We start from the raw sequence: 19,776 nt of genomic DNA on the forward strand, positions 1-19,776 counted from the left end.
CTTCTACATGTAAAGCAACTTTCTCTGAGCACATTTTATAGGGGGCGGTTTTATATCTTTCCTGGATACTTCTTCCCAGGCTGCTAAACATTCAATCCCCCCACAATCAGACATTTTAAAAAGCAGATTAAACAATGCATCAATTGTAGGTGTATTAAGGAACCCTTCTGGCGGCCATCATTTAGATGGGTCCTTCTTATACTCCTTTTTTGTTAGTTTACACCATTTTACATGATGTTTCAGGGCATCTGGGTCTCCACTCACCAACATTCTGATGATAGGAGCACTTGGTTGTAATTTAGCAATGTGAAGGGTTAGTGTGTGGGTGTGGCGCAGTCCTAATTCATAGAAATACTTGGTAAATCGTGTGTAGCCAAATCCCATATGTAAAGTCGCATATAAAGTATAAACCAAAATTGCAAATAAAAAATTCAACGAAAATAAAACCAAACATAAAACAGCACAGTGACCCCCTTTGGAGTGTGTAGGTGTAACGTTGTCCTAGTTTAAAAAATACTTTGTAAGTCGTGTGTAGCCAAATCCCACATGTAAAATCGCATGTAAATTATAAACAAAATATAAACAAAATCGCATATAGCAAATATAACGGCTAGGTTGGCCCCCTTTGAATTGGGGGAGGGGGAAGGGGAACAGGGGATGAAATCAAAAAATGACTTTAGCCAAAGCTATTCCATCTGCATAAAAACCCCATATAGTGATTGACAAACATAACATTGCTGAATAATTACATAGGTTAAATCGTGACTAGTGCTCAGTGCAATTTAAGTGAAAAACTTGACATCTTTGTAAAACAAGGCAGGTATTTGTATTAATCTTGGTGACCAGGTGCTCGTGTCTTGTGATCATGCGGACACTTGCCAGCTTCTTTAACCCCTGCGTGGGTAATGTGCAGTCACAGTGTATGCCACTGTGCGGCAATCCACAGGCTGTTTCTGGGTCACGGTGACGTTTTAGGCAGCTTCTTTAACCCCTGCGGGGGGTAATGCGCAGTCACAGTGTATGCCACTGTGCGGCAATCCACGGGCTGTTTCTGGGTCACGGTGACGTTTTAGGCATAAGAGAAGAAAGAGGAGATTCCATAGCGTAAAACCATAAAACACTCTTTATTGAACGCAGATGACAGAATGGTACTCACATTTAAGCAGTTTATAATAGGCAACCAAATGTCATCAAAACAGGAGAGCTTCAGATTTATGTTGGTGATCCTCTGGGAGATGATGCAAAAGCGTCAGAATAGGCCACGCCCTACGCGTTTCATCATAGGGACGTCAACTGGAGTTGACTTTACATATGGGATTTGGCTACACACAATTTACCAAGTATCTCTATAAATTAGGACAGCGCCACACCCACACACTAACCCTTCACTGTAATTTAGCAATACTTAGCCCTGTTGCTTTTGCTATTTTCAATAACTTTTTTGCCCTTTCTTTTGTTAACCCAAATGTATTCATGACAGGCAAAACATTTTTTTCAAGCAAATTTCCCATATTTATCACAATTTCTCATTAATCTCTTCAGAAATGACAATAATTTGGAACTCCGGGACCGAGAGCTCCACCGTTTATCTTTATGGCTGTGTACCAGCAGCCCAGTACATAAGTTGAGATATCTTGCTCGTTCTAATCTCAGAAGGACGTCTCCTTTCTGAGTGGCAATAGGCTAGTCCCTATCTAGACTCCCTATTCCAGAGAACACACAGCAGGTCATTCACCTCATTTGTGGTTATCCGCTGAAGGCAATACCTATCCGCCTTAGGACCACAAACGCTCAAAAAAAACATACAAAAAAAAAAACCATACAAAAATTCAACACCACCACCAACTTCTATTCACTCTTTAGAAATTGTGGTACCTGCACTTATACATCCCTTCACAAAATATATATATATATTGTCATTTCTGGAGACAAGGAGAAAAGGCAAGCGCTTAAAATGATCTTTCTTTAGCATGCTTTAAATTATAATAGGTACCTTTTAACTTTCTCAGTAATCATGCAGAGACAAAATGCAGGCAAAATCAAATAGGAAACGTGTTACCTTCTGTGGCTGCACTCCCCCAACCGGCCCCTCAACACCGCACAGAAAAGACAGTATATATCATGAGAAAATGAAAGTTTTCTCACCTGAGGCTTCTTTGCTGCTGTCTGTCCTGGAGAGGGTGGAGAGCCGGTGGTGGAGATGCAGACAAGAAGACACGAATCGGGGGCACCAAAATGTTAAGTTGAACCTTGAAATAAAGGACATCAACGCCAATAGAGCTGCATTCGTCTCATGTCTGTTTACTTCAGAATATGCACTGTACAGTGGATCACATCTAAGTCGATCGTGATACAGATTACAAGTGATTTCAGACTTTTATATAAACTTCTAGCATTACATTCTATGGCAGGCAAAAGCCCAAAGTTACACGTCACAAGTACGCATTTCACCAAGTATGTCAACACAGCTTTTGGCCAGGTTTTGGGTTATCGTGACCTGAATATTTTTAATTAAGGAATTATTTTGACAGAAAGGGAAGAATAATTATTTGGGAAAGGTTAATTTGACTTTTAGACAGGGACTTTCTATGTCAACATCTTCCCATATCACATCCTTTCCGAGAATTGTGTCAGGTCATTGGCAGAACATTTAATTGTCAACTGGCCAGCCACTTGTGTTGCAATACCAAAAGAATTCAGAAACATCTTAGAGAAAAACAAGAATAATAAGAAATATCAAAAATACAAATTCATGTTGAAGAGGAACTCTGGATACATAGAAAGTTATGGTTCATATATTTCATATCTTCACAATAGTTGCCACCATAAAACATGGCTAAAATCAGTGCCCAAAAGCAAATACATGCAACTGAGGAGAAACTGCTCTGATTTTGGCGAGTTTCTTCTACAGGCTAATGTTTTAACTAATAGATTTCTGGAAAAGGGTTATTCTGAGGCCTCCTTGGTTAAATCTCTAGAAGAAGTGTCCTCATTAGATGGGGCCGATCTATTGAGAGAGAGACCACCCAATGGGGACAGGATACCGTCTGTCCCTTTCATCACCACCTACTCCATCCAGCATAGGAATGTTGGTAGACTTATCAATAAACATTGGCACATTTTAACTAATGATCCTGTTTTTAATACTGTTCTCCCCAATAAGCCACAGGTCATCTACAAGGGAGCTTCTTCCCTTAGGGGCAGATTAGCTCCCAAAGTTCTTGACCCCCCTCCCATTTTAAGGGTTTTCTTTGAAAACCTCACTGGGTTTTATCAATGTAGGAGGTGCAGGGTCTGTTCTGTGAGTGGATGTCCTCATGGAAGAACCCAGAGGTTTGTTTCATCCAGAACTCTCAGAGAGTTTGAAATCAAGCCTTTCAATACATGTTCCACCAAGGGTGTTGTGTACCTGCTTCAATGCCCATGTGGGCTGAATATGTGGACAGAACCAAGAGGGCACTTTCGGTTAGGCTTAATGAGCATTTAACTAACATCATCTATGGTTTTCCTAAGCACCCAGTCTCACGACACTACTTGGAGGTTCACAACAAGAATCCTGCTAAGACTATCTTCCTTGGGATCGATAGATATATTGCCCATTGGAGAGGTGGGTCTTTAGTACGTGGTATCTCGAGACTGGAGATGGCCTGGATCCATAAAATCAAATGTTATGCTCCCTTTGGACTCAATGTAGATGTTGACCTCAGTGCTTTTATCGATAATTCCTAATCTTTTAATCTTTTGTAAACTTGCTGTGAACCCTCAGTGGCTTACTTATTAATTTATCTGGCTCATTGCCTATGTCCAGTGATACCAATAGGGAACTGTGATGGGGTCACTTTTATGACTCACCTGTCCCCATGGTTCACATCCCTTATTGGTTATTGCCTTATAGTTTAGTGTCCCTTTGACCAATGTTGGTTGGGAGGTTAACTCCAAACACCGTTTTGGGCCATTCTCTATAATAGTATTATTATAGATTTTTCTCTTATTATATTTCTTTAATTATATTTTATTTTCAATATTATATTATATAATATTTATTATTATTTTTTTAGATTGGCCAATGAATTTCTATAATTTCGGTAACATTTAATATATAATATGCTTGATAGATTCCATTATATTCTATTTAATATATTTTGTTGGTCCCTTCGTGATATCTGCTGGCAGATCACACTAGCATAGTGTTTTCTTTCCCATAGTGTGTTATAAATGTGAACACATTTGTTCCACTAGAGGTCAGTGTTGGACAATTTTGTTTTGGTTATGTACACACGACATGTTTTTTATTCCCATGTAGTGTTTCACGCTTTTAATAATACCTTTCCCGTCCTCTTATTATTTTTGAAATCCCATTAAAAAATTAATTATTCATTAGTTTTCATTTTTAACTCATTTTTTGCATTAATTTTAGGCAATAATATAAATCATGTATCTTCCCATTATGGAATCAGGCAATTCATTTTAGCCGCTTATGGTTCACAGCGAGGCTTGGTTGTCTATTTATTAAGATGAGTCAGCACATCACCTGTTCCCCATGACTAAGTCAATCTTTGACGAAACGTACGTCGGGTGGGAGGCATGCTGACATCATTGCAGTGTATCGTGTATTGGTGGACGGGTGTCTGCGAGCCGGCCGGCATCTTTCTATGAGCATTTTTTTTTCCTGTTTGTTTTAAGTGCAATACTTCTTTTTTAATAAATTATTTATATGGATTTACACTATGGAGAGTTTCTTTTCATGTCCCCATAATACGGATCGCTGGTCCATTCTTTGAGCCTCAATCCTCTGGAATGTCCTCATTGCCATCAAGTGATCCACTGCTGGTACTGGTCTGATGTCAGGATATCGATCCTAGTTTACAGGCTTGCTATCGCTTGCCCTCTGGTAAGCGTGCATTTTTTATGGTGGAGGTTCACTGTCACTGGTGTTTTTTTTTTTGCACACAAGGATCATTATACCAAGATTCACCTCACTGAATGTCATTTCCGTATAGGATTATTTTTTGATGGTATCCCCTTTTATGTGGGGACTTACCATTGTATTTCACGTTTTATGGACTGTCACATTATGTTTATTTAGATTTTTTTCAGCGCAATCTCCTTCTTCCATTTTTCATGTATTGTGCTTGTATATATCATACAAAATTGAGCTGCTGCTTTTTATTTTCATTTTATTTTATTTTATTTATTTTTTAGTTTTCAGCGCGGTATTTCATCCTTGTTAACATTTGTACACATTTTAGGTGGTGTTTAGGGTAAAGCACTACAATGGAGCTGACAAAATACATTGTTAAGTGACTAGGCTAGGTGTGTATGGGCCCAGGATAGCATGCTGGGGAGATTAGTGAAGCAAATATGCATAAAGGACAAAAAAGGAAGCATAAACAATTCAAGCATGCGTGAGGACAAAGGGGACATTCACAGCATATTACAATCATGGTAATTAGGGAGTGATGAAAGAAATAAAATACATTAGCAAACATTAAATACATATAATGTGATGTTAAAGGAGAAATCTTACCTTAATATAGTCCTTCTGCAGGACCTGAATGATGGCAGAAAAGGTCTCTGGAATATTGATCCCCAGAGCCTGGGGGAGATGCCTGTCGAGAACTTGATGTTCTGCAGACTTCTCCCTGTCTCCAAGTACCGCAACGTGGCGACTAGCCTCTGTTCGGGAGTGATGGCTTGCCACATGCAGGTGTCCTGCTTGGTAATATAAGGGGACAGCAAAGCCAACAGACGGTGAAAAATGGGGTCCGTCATCCGGAGATAATTCCTGAAATTATCAGGATTATTCTCCTGGATCTCCCGCAACAAAGGCATGTGCGAGAATTGGTCACGCTGGAGCACCCAATTCTTGGTCCATGAACTCCTCCCCCGCCCTGTTCATGGACTGGGCTTGGGTCAAAGTAATAAAAACCCCAACACCAAGCCCCTGCACAGCACGAACTCTACGACGAGTTCGTAACCTCAACATGGCTTCAAAATGGTCGGCTGGTCAGAACGAACTAACAGAAGGCACTGAGAAACAGAAAGGCCTGAGAAGAGCGTGCTGAAAATCAGAAACGAGCGGTCAAGAACGCACTGCAAAATCAAATACGTACTATAAAATACGCTCTGAAAAACAAATGCGAACTGACTACACACACTGAAAACCAGGTGCGAACCTACAAGCACAAACTGAAGAACAGTAACGATCTGAAAAGCACGAGTCTGAAAAGCGCGAATCGTCTCTCACCAAACGTCTACTAACACGAGATTAGCAGAAGGAGCCAAAAGGGTGGCACACTGGCTATTGAACTTCCCTTTTTTATTGCCGTCGTACGTGTTGTACGTCACCGCGTTCTGGACGTTCGTAATTTCCGACAAGATTTGTGTGTGTATGCAAGACAAGTTTGAGCCAACATCCGTCGGAAAAAATCCATGGATTTTGTTGTCGGAATGTCCGATCGTGTGTACTATCTAATGATCGACCTAATAATTGGGCTGCCAGAAAAAATAAGAAAATTTAAATTTTTTTGACTTTTGTCTGGTATCTTGAAAGAGGCTTTTACCTATAACCAAAACAGAGAATCTCTCACTCTGGTCTGGGATAAAAACGGAAAATTGAATGCAAATACTTACCGTAATTTTCCTTTCCTGACGAGCCCAATGGCAGCACAGCCCCCCCATGCCTCCAGGACTTAACTCATATAAACTTGAGCCCACCTACAGCCTCGGCGTTCTGTAACTAGTCCTACCAAGCTGGGTGGGATCTGTGCTGCCATGGAGCTCGTCAAAAAAAGAAAATTTCGGTAAGTATTTGAATTCAATTTTCGGTTTTCCTGACGACTCCATGTCAGCACAGCTGGGAACTAACTAGCCAAAACAGGGGAGGGATAATGCTACACACTCCTCAATTCTGCAATGTACACAAAGCAAGGGAATTGTAGACCTCATAAACATGCTTCTCCCCTTTTTTTTTTTAATGAAAAACTGGAGCACATAGAAATATAAAAGGATATCCCATATCTCAACAGGCCATGGCTGGCTCCAGTAGTCATCCACAGGTGACTCCCCTACCTTCTCTGGAAATGCTGGTCTTTTGAGAGGGTTGGCATAATGGCACAACAGTAAAGCAAACATGAGAAGCCACCAACAGGTTATTGCCATGTGTGAACAGACAAAATGTTACTTTGTGTACCTGTTATGCAGAGTACTCCTTGTGGAGGAGCTCAGGCTATGCATAGTGGCTGCAGGGAGCAAGGCACAACAATGCCCAGCAATGCAGCATTCATTTGGATACAAAGCATTTTTCAAATTTAGCTCACCCATCCTCCGTCATCCGACCGTAAACACCGGCACAGCGCGGGCGCATAGGGGAGACTCTGCCAACACTTCTGCCCACTTCACATGAACCTAGCGGACCCCAAACAAGGCTGTTAGCCCTGATAAAAGCCACTCCGAGGACCAGCAGCGGGGCTCCCTGGATTATGGGTCATTTAGCCGAGACACCAGGGACTGCGTCCAGCCTAATCCACGCGCATGGACGGACGGCCAGCCCTTTAGACCAGCCAGGTAGAGGAGCACACCTTGGTACTGCTCATAGGAGGAAAAAAGAAGAACTCCGAGGCTGTAGGTGGGCTCAAATTTATATGAGTTAAGTCCTGGAGGCATGGGGGGGCGGAGCCTATAACCAGCTATGCTGACATGGAGCCGTCAGGAAATTGGAATGTATTATTATAATCTTGTGTCCATATCATGTCATGAAGAATTCTGAGCTGGCTTGCTTAGTCTGCTGCCTCTACAATCCCATCTGTTTTTTTTTTTTTGTCCATGACTTTGGAGAGTTTTTTTTTAATTGCTATATTCAGAGCCCAGAGTCTCTATTATGAAAGTCATATTTAGATTTATGGAAACCTATGAAATCTAAACATGTACTACTGAAACTTTAAAATCAAATTTTAATTCAGTTGTATTCAATGGGACCTGTAGTGATAAAAATATAAGGGGTTGTCATTGCTGACTTCCAAAAATTCAAGTTGTCTAGGTTATTATGGTTCAAAAAGCGCAGTCACTGCTTATTTTTTCTCCCCTCCCCTCCTTTCCCATGTTTTTTTCCTTCCCTTGCCCTTCAGTTTTCTCCCTCGCCCTACTCTACTGTCCTTTTCGTTTCTTCCCTTTCAGATTCCATTTCCCCTTTATTTCCTTTACCCCTTCCTCCTTCTTTCTAACACTCTTTGCATTTTAAATCTAAACCTAAAATATTAAAGTGTAATACATTTATTTTTTCTTAACATTTTAGCTATTCAAACACAGTTCCCACAGAATACGAATGTAAGTATTTCACCAAAAGGGTGACTCTTACTTTAAATGAATGATAGGAAGACAATGTATTATTATTATTATTATTATTATACAGTATTTATATAGCGCCAACAGTTTACGTAACGCTTTACAACTTGAGGGTAGACAGTACAAATACAATACAATTTGATACAGTAGGAATCAGAGGGCCCTGCTCCTTAGAGCTTACAATCTAAGAGGGAAGGTCAAGAGATACAAGAGGTAATAACTGTGGGTGATGTGCTGATTGAGAAGATAAATGTACAGTTGTTAGGTGGGGGCCAGATAGGCTTCTCTGAAGAGATGAGTTTTCAGGGATCGTCTGAAAGTGGATAAAGTAGGAGAAAATCGGACGGATTGGGGTAGAGCATTCCAGAGGATGGGGGAGGCTCTGGAGAAGTCCTGAAGGCGAGCATGGGATGAGGTGACAAGGGAGTTTGAGAGCAGGAGGTCTTGGGAGGAGCGAAGAGAACGATTAGGTTGGTATTTTGTGACTAGGTTAGAGATGTAGCTAGGGGCCAGGTTGTGGATGGCTTTGTAGGTTATAGTTAGTATCTTGAATTTAATTCGGTGACTGAGTGGCAGCCAATGGAGGGATTGGCAGAGGGGTGTAGCAGACGCTGAGCGGTTTGTGTGGTGGATGAGCCTGGCCGCAGCGTTCATGATGGACTGAAGTGGGGATAGCCTATTTAGAGGTAAACCAATGAGGAGGGAGTTGCAGTAGTCAAGGCGGGAGATGACCAAGGAGTGGATTAGAAGCTTTGTGGTGTCATTGGTTAGGAAGGGGCGTATCTTGGAGATGTTGCGAAGACACAGGCGGCAAGCTATGGATAGCAATGTACTTATAGATTATACAAGGTATGGCAGTATCAATATTTTTCCTCTATTGTGTATAAATATAATCCATAGCACCATCCACAGTATCTATTACCACAACCAGTAATCTACAATACTGATGCTCTTCTAGCTTACTGCTAGTGAGCTAGTTTGAACTGATATCTTACAACCAATATATTGGCACTAAAATAATATAAAATATCTCACCTCTAATAGGGCGTACCCACGGTCGGACTTTGTTCGGACATTCCGACAACAAAATCCTAGGATTTTTTCAGACGGATGTTGGTTCAAACTTGTCTTGCATACACACGGTCACACAAAGTTGTCGGAAAATCCGATCGTTTTAAACGCGGTGACGTAAAACATGTACGTCGGGACTATAAACGGGGCAGTGGCCAATAGCTTTCATCTCTTTATTTATTCTGAGCATGCGTGGCACTTTGTCCGTCGGATTTGTGTACACACGATCGGAATTTCCAACAACGGATTTTGTTGTCGGATAATTTTATCTCCTGCTCTCCAACTTTGTGTGTCGGAAAATCCGATGGAAAATGTCCGATGGAGCCCACACACGGTCGGAATTTCCGACAACACGCTCCGATCGGACATTTTCCATCGGAAAATCCGACCGTGTGTACGGGGCATTAGACTGCTTTCTATACCTTTTGCAGCAAATAAACATCTTGGTCATACTCAATTTACCAAAAGAGAGCTAGATAGCATTGCATGATATGTCTTTTCTTTAAATGGTTTTAGATGTCCCACAATTCTTTGCTGCACAGATAAACTTGTATCGGAGGGTTTAATTTGCTAAAACTGGAAAGTGCAAAATCTGGTGCAGCTCCGCAAAGAAACCAATCAGCTTCCAGTTTTGTTTTTTTTGGTCAAAGCTTAAAACGGTTGTAACCCTAAAAAAAAAAAAAAAAAAAAAAATGGATCCTGTTCCTTTAAAGCACGAATAACAGCACAGTGCTTGTGCTTGTGCTGTATAATTGGTCCCTTTTTATCACCTAAAATACCTGGCTGATCCTGCCTGGTTCTGCCCTCCCCCCCCCCGTAAACTGACCACGGTTTATCATGGCTGCTGAGCCCTGACACCGTGGTCAGTTTACATGCCTCCGTCATCCGCAGCTCTCCTCTGTTCTCTCCCCCCCCCCCGCCTGTCAGCTGTGTCAGTGCTGATCTGCTTCCCTTCTGCTGCTATTGTAACTCAATGACATTCCTATCATTGATATAAAATGAAAAGAAGGGGCGCACCAGCCTTGTGCATTATCCTTTGGATATGTATTTATTAAAAGTAATAAAAGAAAACTACTCACAAACAATTGTAGAGTTCTTGCATTATGAATAGTTATCAAACAGCAGCATTCAGTCAGAGATGAACAAAACTCTCCAAAGGTCACGGAGGAAATTACAGGGATCACTGCCAGCTGACGCGTTTCGAAGGGAAAGTCCCCTCTTCCTCAGAGCTCAGCACTGCTCTGACTGAATGCTGCTGTTTGATAATGCACAAGGCTGGTGTGCCCCTTCTTTTCTTTTTATATCTTTGACTATTAGGATTCCTCCATTCTTGAGGGCAGCAAGGCCTGTGACATTAAATAGTTTGTCTGGTAATCCACTTGTGCGCAGGAGCATTTCTTCTCTGCTATCAACATTCCTATCATTCCCTCTGCTATATTAAATAATGTCTCCAGTGTATCTTTTTTTTTTTAAATGCCGCTGTGTATCTCATTTCATAGCGGCGCTCACGTGACCACCCGCCGGTTTCCTCCCCCCCCGACTGGCATCAGCCAGGGATTCTCAACCCCTCCCGCTGTAGCTGTCAGATTGGTAGAGGAAGCAGCGGGCAGTCACGTGTGCGCCGAGCAGTGCTATGAAATAAGGTACACAGTGGCATTTAAAATAAAAAAAAAAAAACACATACACTGGGGATATTATTTAATATAGCAGAGGGGATTGTAGGAATGACATTAAGTGGTTTAATAATCACTTTAACTGAACAAGCTGACGTGAGAAGCTGATTGGCTACCATGAACAGTTGCACCAGACTTTGCACTCTCCAATTGTAATAAATGAACCCCATAGTGCTCAACCTGCAAGGAACTTACCCAACATACAGGGAACAGTGTCTTAAACAAACATATCTTGAAAGAGTCTTATCATTTACAAATACATGATCACAATTCTGCAAATATGTCTAGGCTAATACATTGGCTCTACCCAAAAGTGTGTTTATTATTATGTTCTTAATGCAATTTATGTGTGTGTTTAAAGGTACACCCTACGCAGTTGGTGTAGGCCGAGAGAATAAACCTCAAGTTGAACCCAACTCAGAATATTCAGAAGTTGGAATGGGATCTGAAGCTAAACCCATCCCAGTGTATTCAGAAGTTGACATGAAACCTCCAGTTGAACCCAGCTCAGAATATGCAGAAGTTGGCATGGATCCTCACACTGTATATTCAAAGATTTGTAAAAAATCCAACAAAGAAACAGAGGTCATACAAGCAGAAAATGATTCATGTACAGCTTACTCTATAGTAGAACTGAAGAACTAATTGATATAATCCAAAAGTCATTTTTAAAATGGAAGTCTCTAGTATTGTAACATTAATGTGTAAAATTGGATTGGTACTGTATGTATGGGTAGGCAGGTTACACTCCCTCCATGTTCCTCTCCTCATTGGGTGCCAAGCAAGGGTCATATGAGAGGCTTACCACTGGGTGGGTTCTTATTGGCTATGCCGGGCACTTTGTTTAGGGTCACAGCACTACACCTGGGTTACCCTTACTTGAGCCACGCTCATGACCCGGATAGATGACTAAACATGAATGAACTCTAGTAAACTCTCTTGATGCCATATACACCAACACAGTTGCTTGCACATTTAGGAGGGACACGCAGATCCCTTGTCTTCTCCACCTGTCCAGCCTATCACTGCTACCTCTCTCCCAGTAACAGTATACACTGTCATGCACCTAGCGCAGACTCCATCTGTTCACTGACTGAACTCTTCTATTCTTGTGTACAGGATGAGGGTCCCAGTGATACAGATCTGCTCTCATTGCTATGGGAGATGGATCAGTGCTGAAGGAGTCCTGGCAACATCTTCCTTGCTGCAAGAGGCTATCTCACCTGCCACATGTACAGGCTTAACAACAGGATGCTAGAGAAACCTTTGTTACCCTTGGTAACCAGGTGTATCTTCACACTGTATTTACTCTTTGTACTGTTGTCTCCATACCCCAATGTGCTTTAGTGACCTGAGCTGTAGATTATGTGTGTCCGTTACTTGCATTTAGCAAATTTAGACCATGCAAAGGCAAAGTTTCAAACATATTAGTTAAAGAATAAATTAACATGATGACAACAACAATCAGCAGTCCAAGATAAGGTGCAAATATTCCCTAAACACCTCTAGTTCCTATCTACAGGCTATTAGCTGCCCCAGCATGCCTGTTCAAGCAAAAGTCCAATATTGGTTGGTTCCATGGCTGGAGTTTAACTCCGGCTTCAGCAGGACACAGGCCATCCAGACTCCGGCAACAAGAGGGGTGGCATTTTTATATTTTGTAAATAATACAGTAGAAGAAGCCACTTCAAGATGCTGCAGTACAGCTGCCAGTGTCACATTTACTAAAAGGGGTGCAGATTTTATACCCACAATTACAGAGACTGCAACAGCTAAAAGCTATGCAAATCAAAAGACCGAAAACTTTGCATCCCTGGTGGATAGTCTGTGGTTCAGGAGCTGCATGTGGACTTTTGCACTTATTGTAGCACACACATCATGAAAGCATTGATTTGTAAATGGGCTGTAATAGCAATAATCTCCAGCAGTCTAATGTTACATGTCTCCAGTCTATGACTGTTTCCTTATGACTGTTTCCAAAAATTACTATAGCATATCTGTAGTCTCTGGCTATCTTCTGTAGCATATCTGCAGCCTCTGACAGCTTATTATAGAATGTCATTTTCTAAACATTATGTGTGGCCCTTTGGTGATATATGGGGTTCCTTATGTTAAAGTGATTGTAAACCTCTGAAATGAAAATTGAACAAAGCATGTGCTTCTATAGTGTGCACTCCTCAATCCAAAGCACCTACTGTGGTTCTTCTCTGATCTCACCTCTCTCTGCTCTCTGCATGATTGACATCTTACAGTCTAACTTACAGCTAAACTCTGGGCATTTTTTCCCTATGCAGTGGAGCTGTGCCTGCACGGCACAGGTTAACTGCTAGTTTTTTTTCTAAGGGAGTAATAACAGATATTCCTATCTTAAGCCTAGTATACATGAGCCAAATGTTGGATGACATTGACCGGTTCAGTAAAAACCGTCCGACATGCGGCCCATGTGTATGGCAGCTGGTCTGACAGAAGCAAACGATCATGCTGGAGAACCAGCAGCCAACCGATCAGCGATGAGAGCACTGACTGAAATATTGTGGCGGGGGGAAGCTGTCAGGTTTTTTTTCATTCAATCTGCTGGGTTGAATGAAAGAAAAACTAGTGGTGTGTACTAGGCTTAATACTTTGATCCTACCAGTACAAGACTGGTCTGGCACCCCCACGCCCCAGAATTCTTGAATAGTGGACTGTTCCTGACATCATCATACCCAGAGCAGACTCCATAGACCAGGAAGAGTCCAATGCTGGACTGTGGGGGAGCGGTGTTTTCTGGAGGATTGAAGGATCTTGTAAGCTTTGTGCTCACCCCCTGACAAAGCAAGCATTTTGTTGGAGTTCGGTTTTAACACCACAGAATCCTGGGTGAAAGCCCCTCCCCCTCCTCCAGCACACAGCAGTTGATTGACAGCCCTACTATTCTGTATGGGGGGGTTGCTTTTCCTCCACTTAGGTCTCAGGTCACACACATTTCTCTTCTTTAGTCTGTGCGTGTGACATCAGATCCCTGCCCCCTGCCTGCTGGAGCTAAGAATAATCTTTTGCTCTGTGTGTTTTAGAGGGATGTACAGGAGGGATGACTGCAGATAAACAAGTACAACTTATGTAGGAGGATTTGTTTCATCTCTGTGTATCAACTGAGGCTTGTTAGTTTACTGCATATATATATATATAAGGATTTACTACCACGTTAAGTAAGCTTACCAACACCTCTCTGTATATTCACTGACTGAAAGAGGCTTTTTTCGTATCAGTTCGCCCAGCTAGCAGCCTGTCCTCTCCCATTCACAAGAGAATAGACTGCAGGAGAAGCTTCTACCTGATAACAGAGGGTAAAATCTTTACTAGTTTATGAAACACAAATGTATATTTCTTCAAGACATTAAAGAATTATAAATACAGGGCAATATTTTTAAAAATGAAAATAGAGCCCCAACAGGTGTTAAAAATAAATATGCAGCACAGACTCTGAGCCCAAAGCTGGGATTTAAAACAGAACCACCCATCTTTTAAGTTAATTACAGTATTAAGTCATATATTATGTTGTATTTAAAGCGTTACTAAACCCAGAACCTGCATTCACTATATCTGGTTTCCCACAGTACACAGAACATGGAAATGCAATTATTTTAGTATATATAAACTGCTAAATACCTTTTCTCATCAGCAGGTAGAGCAGTCTTGTGACTTCTATGAGTAGCCAGTCAAGCACTGGTTAAAGCTTGTAGGGGGAGATTTCTGACTGACCTATGAGACTGTATGATCTCTGACCCTCTGTCTGGACAGTACTGATTGGCTCTGTGCTGATCACATGCACTCTCCCAAGAAGAAAAAAAAAAACTTCTCTAACAATACACACCAAACTGAGCATGTGCAACCTGACTCCATAGACTCTGTGTCAGGAAATGATCAGAGGACAGTGGAAGAAGGGGAGGATCAGAGAAGACCGGCTCAAACAGCCTTTTTACATAATGCAGATGATCAACCCCTAAGGTTCCACAGTGAGTATAACAAGCATTCTTTACTGCATATACAGACTGATTTTACTGTTGTGGGTTTAGTAACACTTTAAGTCATAATTTAAGTCATATTTAGGCCACATAGCAAGTCATATATTAAGTCCAACATATTAATTAATAAGCAAAATATTTTTAATGGAAAAAATAAATTAGTTATTTTACCTGGATCACCTGTGTTCCCGATGATGGTCTTTCTCATCCTTGATTGATAGACTCAGGCTTATCTTGGTCCTGAATCTAACATCTAGGGGCGCTCCATAGGGATGCAGGGACATCTAACACAAGAGCTTGCAGGCAATATTTCAAACATCTGTTCAAATTTGTTAGTTAGCTACAGAAACTTCAGGACCAGTAGCTTGGTAATAAGCATCTGTAAGCCCAGTTTGTTAGCTGCAAAGGCAGCATGAGCCTAAACCAATTTTGGGTTCCCTATTTGGCCATAGCGGGCTGCTGATGCAGTTGTACTGTTAAAAGTGTCAACTTTGTAGAGTATTTCAAAAGACCATTTACACGTATGCATACTCGTTGTTTGATGCTCATTATGCACAGAACGTATGAATATTTAACAAGCACCGAAAATTCTATGTTCAGTTTTTCCCAGTGGACCACAGAACAGTGCATATATATTCACTTTATTTACGTTGTTGATTGGCCCTGGGGTCCTATTAGAAACGAATGAGAGTTTTCCACCCCCCTCCCAGAAGAGTTTCTCTTTAAGGCCTTTATCTCATATCATATATACAGCTTATTAATATACATTTTTTTCTCTCATATCCTCTCTTTTGTCCACATTTCTCTCCTTCATCCCCTCATTTCCTTTCACTGTCCCAGGTTAACTTTCCCCTACAACACCATTACTAAATGAACATTTTAATTCTGCAGGTTTAGATCAGGGTGCACTATTTGGGTTGGCAACTTAATGTCCATTTATTTGTTCATGTTTTTATACTTGATTCAATGGGGGAGATTTACAAAAACTGGAGACCAGAGAATCTGGTGCAGCTGTTCATAGTAACCAATTGGCTTCTAAATTCAGCTTGTTCAATGAAGCTTTGACAATAACAGTAGATGATTGGTTACCCCTACTATCCCCTACTGTGCCTCTTACCTGCGAGTAGAACTGTGATTTTTCTTGAATTGTGGAAATAAATCAAGAATTCAAAGAAAGAATTTAAAGAGAGCAACCCCAATGCCCATGTACAGCATTTGTGGTAACATACATACAAAGTTTTGATGCTACCTTTTTTTTTTTTTTATAATGCATTAGGGGTTTGGAATGTTATATACTTCAATAAAATATATAGTTAATGATTTGTGTAGTAGTCAGTGCATTCTGTGTTACATGGACTCTCTTTTCTTTTTCTTTTTCCAAGTTAAAATAACCCTGTACAGATTATACCCTGTGGGCAACTACTTGTTACATTAATGTGTCTGTGCCTATTGGGCATCATTCTCATGAGGCGGATCCGCTGCCTTGGAGTCCGCCTCTGTCCGCTGTCTCAGCGGGAGATCTCTCTGTTGATCTCTGCTGAGCCGGTGGATGACAGGTCCCTCTCTGCTCACTGAGCGGGGAGGGGCTTGATGAGCACCATTGCTTGCTATGGAGAGATCAGACGAAAACGGACAGCATGTCCGTTTTCGTCAGATCTCGCCCAATCCGATCCGCCAGGGACGGATGTGAACATAGGGCCATCTGTCTGATTTTGGCGGATCGGACCAGGTCGGATGTCAGCGGACATGTCACCGCTGACATCCGTCGCTCCATAGCCTTACATGGAACGCCCGTTCAGGTCCGCCGACAAAACTGACAGTTTAAAGAAAAAGTAATATTTATAAAGGAAAAAAAAAAAAAAAAATTCTGGTAAATGACAGTTTCCAGCCGCTTTGTTCTGTTTGTAAAGAAGCAGCTGGGGATTACCTTAAAAATCTATAAAAAACCCTTATCTATGATAAAGATCTAGTATAGATCTTAAGGAGAAAAAGAAATGTCATAGTAGATTGTAAGCTCCCTGAGGGCAGTGACTGATGTGGATGTAAAATATGTAAAGTTTTGTATAAATTGTCAGTGCTATAAAAATACATGTAATAAATAAATAATTATGACAAAAATAATACATTTATAGATGCTGGCTGTGTGAATAGATGGAGCTCAGGTTTCAGGTGGTCAGGTGAATTCTGTACCAAGGAATTTGTCTGGTAGAATGAACACTTGTTACGATATAAATACTAATCTAAGGCTACTTTCACACTGGGGTGGGCAGGCGCCGGTGGTAAAGCGGCGCTATATTTAGCGCCGCTTTATCGTCGTTTTAACGACGCTATTCGGCCACTAGCAGGGCGGTTTTACCCCCGCTATCGGCCAAAAAAGGGTTTGCGGCGCTGCCCCGTTGTTTTTCGATGGGAAGGGGCACTTTAAGAGTGGTGAATACACCGCTCCTATAGTGCTGCAAAGATGCAGCTTGCAGGACTTTTTTGACCTTCCTGCAAGCGCACCACACCAGTGTGAAAGCCCTCAGGCTTTCACATTGAAGTGAATTGAGTGGCTCTTTCAGGGCGCTTTGCAGGTGCTATTTTTAGCACTATAGCGCCTGCAAAACACCTCAGTGTGAAAGTAGCCTTACATGAGTGTATTATACTGGGTTACAATAGACATTGAAGCTTGCTTAACTTTGTATCAGACCTCAATTTTTTTTTTTTTTAACAGCAAAGTTTTTATTAATCTCCATCGGGAGATGATTTTTATTACATAATTACATATTACATTAATAAACATCAAAAGGGAAATAAAATCGAACTAATGACATATTGACAAATATTACAACAGAGTGCAAGACATATTAACCAACATGTTAATTACATGTGCTTCTTAGTACATAGCATCGGTAATACATTCTTGTGCAAAATGAGGTAGGGTTGTCTTTTATTCAAGGGATAAAATATCATAGGTACAAATGGTCCTATCCTGTATCAACCATATTAAGAATAATGGAATTTAAAGGGCTCCTTAGGGGGGTGAGGGGAGTAGGGGGAGACATCGAAAGTCCCGATCACGACCTGCCCAGCTGCACAAACTAGGACAGAGTAGGGTCCTATCATGATCAGGATTTTAGCTGTTGGTCCAGTCACCCCAGATCTTCCCAAATTTTTTCGGCCATTTACAACTATGTAAGTTTATAGAGTGGAAGGGTAGAGTCGATAAGATTTCTCCACTGTCCAATTGTCGGGGCTCCGACTGCTTCCATTTAGTTAGGATGGCCTTTCTGGCATAGAACGAGGCATAGAAAATCATTAACCTTTTGTGAGGATTTGTGGTGAGAGTGTCACAGTCACCAAGTAAGAGGACACGAGGATCAAGTCCCATGGCTAAATTCCCAACTGAGTTGATACATTGCACCACCTCCCTTCAGAATTGTTGAATAAGGGGACAAGACCATACCACATGGAAAAATGTTCCCACTTCCTTCATCCCAATCATCGTCCGTCAGGGGGGGCACATCCACCCTCCATTTAGCAAAGAGCTTAGTCCCCTGGCCATCAGTCCCACAGAATACCCGAAGGTACAGGGCGGAGAGGATGTGGTTGGAAGTTGGAAGGTGTGTTTTAGTTCATCATAGGATAGGAGTTTACCTGCTGGCATGATATGTTGTAGAATTTTAATCTCATGTCTAGCCCAGACAGCTGGGTCCGGGATAGACAAGAGATGTGGTAGCCTAGGATTGCCCCACAGTGGCATATAGGGGGAGAGTGTGTTAGGTGGATTAAGTTTAGCTGTCAGCTGTTCCCAAACCTTAGTCGTCGTGCGCATGGGGACAGTCATTGCAGGGGATCCCGTGGCCACCGCATGGGATATGTTCGTATACAACCGACGTAAATTAATGTCTGTACCCTTCCCTGACATGAAGCCCGTCTGGTCTCCATGAACCAGGGAGAGGATGACCGAATTGAGCCGATTAGCCAATATTTTAGAAACTATTTTAGCATCAACATTAAGGAGTGAATTTGTAATCCGTTGTTAATAACCTGTATTGACATTTATGCTCAATAAACTTTTTGTTTTTTGTAATCCGTTGTTAATAACCTGTATTGACATTTATGCTCAATAAACTTTTTGTTTGATTAAAAAAAAAAAACATTAAGGAGTGAAATAGGTCGGAAGCTAGGAAGCTAGGAAGCTCGTGGAGACGCCGCGATTGTTATGTTCGGTTACACGCTGTCTTTGAAGGAAGATTCTTTTCCACATTTACTACTGGATAGATCGGTATAGGTTGTGGGTGACCTGATAATTTCCCAAATGCCTGGTGAGACCACTGTCATAGTGGTCATCTCGAGCTGGTAAGGAGCCTCATACCTCACTTGGGTGCAAGTCACTTTGGATGCTGGATTCACCTGTGTCACATCTCTCCTGAATATATGCACTTTGATCATCTATTCACTTTATTTATGGACTTTTTTGATTTTCTGTAATATTTATAATTGGGACTTATTATATCACTTTTTTATTTTATAATTTTCTCACATGTGATATATGGTGAGACATTTGTCTCTGTCCTTTATGGGAGATTTGTTCTGTGTATTTATATTTCATTTTTTTTGGTGGATCAATCACTCTTTTATGGTTATTTTTAGTATGATATACAATTTATATTTAGTTTTAGCGCTGCACTCATTCTGTTTTT

The 19,776-nt window shown here is 41.3% G+C and overlaps 1 protein-coding gene across 1 annotated transcript in view; it reads left to right on the forward strand.

Moving 5' to 3' along the window:
• Positions 1-19,118, forward strand: part of LOC141131494 (uncharacterized) — a 126,228-nt gene extending 107,110 nt beyond the window's left edge. The window contains exons 7-8 of the mRNA XM_073618830.1: positions 8,294-8,325; positions 11,449-19,118. Coding sequence (XP_073474931.1) covers positions 8,294-8,325; positions 11,449-11,732 — 316 coding nt within the window. The 3' untranslated portion in view covers positions 11,733-19,118. The remainder of the gene's footprint in view (positions 1-8,293; positions 8,326-11,448) is intronic.
• Positions 19,119-19,776: the final 658 nt, after the last annotated feature.

The sequence above is a fragment of the Aquarana catesbeiana genome, linkage group LG03, assembly GCF_042186555.1.
Source record: "Aquarana catesbeiana isolate 2022-GZ linkage group LG03, ASM4218655v1, whole genome shotgun sequence".
In the NCBI taxonomy this organism is placed as follows: Eukaryota; Metazoa; Chordata; class Amphibia; order Anura; family Ranidae; genus Aquarana; species Aquarana catesbeiana.